Here is a 6,706-nt window from a genome sequence, read left to right as displayed (position 1 = left end):
CCCGGCCAATTTTATTTTTTAGTAGAGATGTGGTTTTATCATATTGGTCAGGCTGGTCTTGAACTCCAGACCTCATGATCCGCCTGCCTCAACCTCTCAAAATGCTGGGATTACAGGCGTGAACCACTGTGCTCAACCCCTATTATGAAGAGACCTCACTATAGTGGCCAGGCTGGTCTGTCACTCTTGGGCTCAAGCCATCTTCTTGCTTAGCCCCCTGCGTAGCTGGGAATATAGGCATGAGCCATTCCACCCATCTAACCTATTAATATTTTTACTGTTTCTTTGTAAAGCCAGCTCCATACCTGGAATATTGCCTGTGCTGGATCCTATTTGTTGGATCCATGTCATTCTCTGGTTTGTGTACTCCTTCATTTTGCTGGAATATTCTCTCCAATAGCTTCCCAAGAAAGGGCACATGGAGGTAACCCGGGTCTTTGCTTGTCTAAAGTATTATTTTACCTTCAGCCCTTGATTATTTGGCTGAATATAGATTTATCAGTTGAAAATAACTTTCTTTCTAGAATGCCGAAAGCATGGTTCCATTGTTTTCAGATTCTATTTCAAGACAGGGTCTCTTCCGCCACCCAGGCTGGAGTGCAGCAGCACAATCATGAGGCACCACAGCAGCCTTGAACTCTTGGGCTCAACTGATCCTTCCATCTCAGTTCCCTGAGATGGGACTACAGGTGTGCACCACAATGCCCAGCTAATTTTTCTATTTTTTGTAGAGATGGGGCTTCACCATGCTGCCCAAGCTGTTCTCAAGTGATTCACCTGCCTTGGCCTACCAAAATGCTGGATTACAGGTGCGAGCCGCTGTGCCTGGCCACTTTTTCTTTTCTTCTCTCTCTACTTTCTTCATTTCTCAAAGGCATCTCAAACTCAGTGGGCCAAAACCAAAGTCAAACTCCATTGGAATATCCTGCTACGGCCAAGTTTAAAATATATCTTAAATCACGATTCCTTACTACATGCAATCCTTTGGTTCAAACTACCACCATCCCTCGCTTGAACTTAGAATTGCTTTTCCTTCATCTGTGTTTTTTAAAATTATAAATGTGTGGCTTCATACTTTTTACTACATAAAAAAAATAAGATCTGCTGGGTGCGGTGGCTCGTGCCTGTTAATTCCAGCACTTTGGGAGGCCAAGGCAGATAGATCAATTGAGGTCAGGAGTTTGAGACCAGCCTGGCCAACATGGTGAAACACTGTCTCTACTAAAAATATAAAATTACCTGGGTGTGGTGGTGTATACCTGTAGTCCCAGCTACTTGGGAGCCTGAGGCAGGAGAATTGCTTCAACCAGGGAAGGCGGAAGTTGCAGTGAGCCAAGGTTGTGCCATTGCACTCTGCCTGGGCAACAACAGTCAAACTCTATCTACCAAAAACTAAAAAGCATGAAGAGCTTATATACTTAAACATACAATTGCTTTAAGTGTTTGGCATTCACTGTTCCCGTGCATGCCAGCAGCTTCTTACTGCAAACACCTGGGACTTGTTATAGAGCAGCTGGAGTATGTTCCACCCCATCCACAGGAAAGGGAGCTGACAACCAAGGAGTGGGGGATCAACACTCCAGCTTTCTCCCCTCTGTTCCCATGTATCTCAGCAGTATGGAGCTTGTTACCAATGAGAACCTGCTCAATGACTTTTAACTGGTTTTCTTACCTACTCAGTTCCATTTCTCCATACCTCAACTGATGATTTCTGGTATGACCTAGCAAATAAACCGCTTTCACTGGACTTCCAGGTTGTTTTCAATTTTTCACTGTTACAAACAAGGCTGTGACATTTGTCTACAAATCTCTGGATATACATGCAGGAAGCTTTCAGTATTTCCCACTAGTGAAAATCCTCAGTTGAAGGGTATGTGCATCTTCATCTTTAATAAATACTACCAACATTTGAAAAGCCCGACAATGTCAAGGACTGGCAGGAGTGCCACGTGATGGGTGTGGAATGGCAGCTCACTGTGTAGCAGGTGCTGGGGACTCAGTTGGGGTCTTGGATAGGCACTTAGTTATAGCAAAAATGTTTCATAAATGGTATCTGATATAGCCAAGGTTAGTGGGGAAAGTGTAAAGTATTTATAAAGTCAATAGTGGTGTACAGCAAAAAAAAAAAGGTTAGTGGGGAATACAAACACATTGCTTAGAAATCATTATCCACAGATCTAAAGTCAATAAGTCTTTTTTTTTTCTTTGCAGAAAGAGAGAAAAAGGGGAAAGAAAAAGATAAGAGAGAAAAGCGAAAAGCTTCCCTAAGATCTTGTAGAAGGAAAAAAAGTCTTTTTTTCTAATGTAAAAATACATAATTTTTTTTCAGAGGGAGGAGGAACAGCTTAAACTAGAAAACACATTTATATTAATCATTCTTCTCATATACTTCAAATTTGTACTTAATGCCTTTCTCCTCCTGGGCATCAGAGGGAACACCTGGGTATCTGTAAAATAAAAAAATATATTATTAAATTATGTATCCATTAAAAACATAGCTTCCCTGATTCTCAGTTTAAACACATCAATAGTGCATAAAGTAAATAAAAGGTTTCTCTTCATTTTTCTTCACAATGGTAAGCCTTGTAAAGTTGGATAAGTATCATGCAAATATTCCACATATGCAAATGGTTAAGAAAAAAAAACTGTAAACTATATAGAGAGTTAGTGTAATTTCTCCTGTTTTGTTTCTTTTGGATTCCTAATTCTCTCAAAAACCAGTTAGCAGATTCCCTTGCATCTTTCCACTCTATTGCCCAGCTAATAGGAAATTTCTTAAGAACTTTTTGCAAGTCTTATATTTGTTATCACATTTCTTGTGTAAGCAGAAGAAAAAATACAATCTGAAGCTGTTTAGAACATAACTGAAATTATGTGCCCTGGACAGTGACAGGTTCTCCGCTTCCGTTTGGTTGATGGACACCACACTGCTCTAATTCCACTATGTGCAGCAGACTGTAATTCCTTTATGAGGATCTGCTGTTCCTGTTCCCTAACTCCTCTCACTTGAGCCTGTGTTCTCTCCAGCTTCCCATCCAAAATCTAGCTTTTCCACAGAGGACTCTTCTGGCCATTCCAACCTCCAATAAACCCCAAATCTTGGGGTACTTCAGTACTATGCAGGCTGTACCCCAGTATGCTCCAGGTGGTGGTCAGGAATGCCTGCTTGAATCAGACTGTGCTTGACGCTGGTTCTGCTGTATGACATGCCTCTGAGCCTGGCTGTCAACAAAGTCTTCATCCTTGTAAAAATTTTAGCATTGGCCAGGCATAGTGGCTCCTGCCTGTAATCCTAGCACTTTGGGAGGCCAAGGTGGGTGGATCACCTGAGGTCAGGAGTTTGAGACCAGCCTGGTCAACGTGGTGTTAACCCCATCTCTACTAAAAATACAAAAATTAGCTGGGTGTGGTGGCATATACCTGTAATCCCTGCTACTCGGGACGCTGAGGCAGGAGAATTGCTTGAGCCCGGGAGGAAGAGGTTGCAGTGAGCCAAGATGGCGCCACTGCACCATTCCAGCTTGGGTGACATAGCCCCCCAACCAAAAACTAAAACAAACAACAACAAAAAAAACAAAACCCGAAAAAGAATGTAGCATTGTGCCTAACACATTAAGTGTTCTATAAATGGTGTCCACTAATAATATTGGTTTGTTTCATTTCTCTATTTTCTAAACTCAAGGTAGGCAGGGATAACAGGCATGGTGGTGTTATTCAACTTTTCTCTTTCATGTTTATTTCACTATACTGGTGCATTTATTTTTAAATCAGCAAGAATGGTGTTAATAAAAGATATCATGTTTTAACAGAAACGTATGTAACCACAAGAGGTTGACCGGTAGAGACAATGCGGCTTAAACTAAGTGAGTACCTGGGGGAAAGGGATAGGGGAAGTAGAGAATGACCAAAGTTTATATCTGGACAGTAGAGAGCAAATCTATGGAGAGAAAGCAGCTCCAGAATTGAGTAATGTTAGTTTTCCAGGAACAAGGTATATTCACCTTATCTTGAGAGGTTTCTTTTTTCTCCATAGAATAAAGGACTGACTTATTCTAGGTCTCCCCTTAGAGAATTTCCTCTATTCCATTAAAGAGGCTGTTATGTTATGTTAGTACACACCTGAAAGTACAAAAGACCATCAAACGTTGCAATGGAAGAATTTTTTGCTTTCTCCCATAGACTTGTTTAGAATGTCCACTTTGGAGCAGTTTCCTTATTCCTATCTTAATCTATTCACTATTAAAATTTTCTAAGACATTTAAGAAGTACTAGCAATCCATCACAAACTCTCAAAAAACCAGAAGAGAAGAGAGCATCTTCCAATTCACTCCATGAGGTCACTTTTATCCTGATGACAAAACCAGGGAAGGCATTAAAACAAACAAACAAACAAAAACTATAAACCAATATCCCTTCTGAATATAAATGCAAAAATCTTCAACAATAAACTAGCAACCTAAACCCAGTAACATATAAAAAGGATTATACACCATTACCAAGAAGAATTTGTCCCAGAAACATTAGCTTAACATGCAAATTAATGTGATATACCATATTAATATTACATTAAAGTATTAGTAAAAAGAGAAAACCACATGATCATCTCAATAGACTCAGAAAAAGCATGTCACAAAATGGAATACTCTCATGATAAAAAATACTCAACGAACTAGAAATAGAAGGGATTTTCCTCAATGTGTTGAAGGCACTCACAGCTTAAATCACGCTTAATGGTGAGAGACAAAGCTTCCCCTTTAAGATTAGGAACAAGACAAGTCAGTCTGCTCTTGCTGTTTTCTAGTCAACACTGTACTGGCAGGTCTAGCCATGGAAATTAGGCAAAGAAAAAAATAAAAACATCCAGATTTAAAAGGACATAAACCTCTATTTGCAGATGACATTACACTGTATAGAAAAAATCCTAAGGAATCTACTAACAATTAGAATTACTAAATAAGTTCAGCAAGGTTGAAAGATACAAGATCAATGAACAAAAATTTCTTGGATTTCTATAGCTAGCAATGAACAGTCTGAAACTAAAGATAAGGAAACCACCATTTACAATAGCATCAAAAGGAATATAATACGTAAAAATGAATTTAATAAAGAAGCATAAGACTTATACACTAAAAGGTATACAACTTTGATAAAATTAAATAGGACCTGAACAAGGGGAAAGACATCACATGCTCAGGGTTTAAAAGACTTGTTTTTTTTTTGTTTTGAGACAAGTTCTTGCTCTGTAGCCCAGGCTGGAGGGCAATGGCATGATTTTGGCTCACTACAAGTACTTCTGCCTCCTGGGTCAAGTGGTTCTCTTGCCTCAGCTTCCCAAGTAGCTGGAATTACAGGTGCCTGCCATCAAGTCCGGCTAGTTTCTTGTATTTTTAGTAGAGAAAGGGTTTCACCATGTTGGTCAGGCTGGTCTTGAATGCCTGACCTCAGATAATCCACCTCCCTCAGCCTCCAAAAGTGCTGGGATTACACTGCACCCAGCCATAAAAGACCTAATATTGTTAAGAAAACAATATTCTTCAGTGATCTACAGATGCAATACAACCTGTATCAAAATCCCAGTTTGCTTTCTGGCAGAAATTGGTAAGCTTATCATAAAGTTTTTATGGAAATGCAAGGGACCCAGAATAGCCAAAATAGTCTTGAAAAAGAAGAACAATTTTAAAAGTTGGTAATCTATTTGGGAGGCTCAGGTGGGAGGATCACTTGAGCCTAGAAGTTGAAGACCAGCCTGGGCAACATAGCAAGACCCAGTCTCTTAAAAGAAAAAAAAAAAAAAAAAAAGCCAGGTGTGATGGTACACACCTGTACTCCCTCCCAGCTACTCTGAAGGCCGAGGCAGAAAGATCACTTGAGCTCAGGAGTTTGAGGCTGCAGTGAGCTATGACTGTGCCACTGCACGAGCGACAGAGTGAGGCAACATCTCTTAAGAAAAAAAGTGCAGGGAGAAGAGATCCAAGATAGGAACAGCTCTGGAGTGCAGTCCCAGCGAGAATGCAGAGGGTGAGTAATCACCGCATTTCCAAGCAAGTTTTTACTGCCCACAGACCAGGAGATTCCCAGGCAGAAAAGCGCCATGAGTCTCCAGCATGGCTGTTTTAGATGGTGCAGCGGGTCTCCGCACAAAAACTCACACAAATCAGGGTGGCTGTTTCAACTGACGCCTGGAACAACTGGGAGACACAGTCACCAATTCAACTGAAAAAAAGGGCTGAAACAGGGGTCAGGTGGTCTGGCTCGGCAGGTCCCATCTCCACAAAGACCAGCAATCTGAAACTCTCCAGACTGAAAGTTTCACAGCAAGCCCAGCTGGACCCAGAATGATCCAGCTCTGTGGGGGGAAGGGCGTCCACCATTACCGAGGCAGTCTGCCATTTCCCAGGCAGACCACCATTACTGAGGCAGTTCTGACTATACCTCTGTAAACAAAACTGCAAGGAAGTTCACATTGCAGCTGAGCAGAGCCCATGGCAGCTTAGCAACGCCTCTGCTGGCAGACTGTGACTAAGCTACCTCCCGGCAGGGCAGGGTATCTCTGAAAAAAGGCAGCAGCACGTTGGGAACTTACAAATAAAGCCACACCTTCCCATGACAGAGCACCTGGGAAAAAAGGGTGGTTACGAGTTCCACTGCAGCAGACTTAAACGTACCTGTCCAGCAGCTCTGAATGGAATGGAGCTCACAGCTCAGC

The 6,706-nt window shown here is 41.4% G+C and overlaps 1 protein-coding gene across 1 annotated transcript in view; it reads right to left on the bottom strand.

Moving 5' to 3' along the window:
- Positions 1-1,743: 1,743 nt before the first annotated feature.
- DHFR (dihydrofolate reductase) overlaps positions 1,744-6,706 on the bottom strand; it is a 32,764-nt gene continuing 27,801 nt past the window's right edge. Inside the window, exon 6 of the mRNA XM_032277181.1 lies at positions 1,744-2,447. Coding sequence (XP_032133072.1) covers positions 2,369-2,447 — 79 coding nt within the window. The 3' untranslated portion in view covers positions 1,744-2,368. The remainder of the gene's footprint in view (positions 2,448-6,706) is intronic.

Source organism: Sapajus apella, unplaced genomic scaffold, assembly GCF_009761245.1.
Source record: "Sapajus apella isolate SASKATOON/1434 unplaced genomic scaffold, GSC_monkey_1.0 scaffold1, whole genome shotgun sequence".
Taxonomy (NCBI): Eukaryota; Metazoa; Chordata; class Mammalia; order Primates; family Cebidae; genus Sapajus; species Sapajus apella.
Note: the sequence above shows the minus strand (reverse complement) of the source record. Positions and strands in the feature narration are given on the sequence as shown.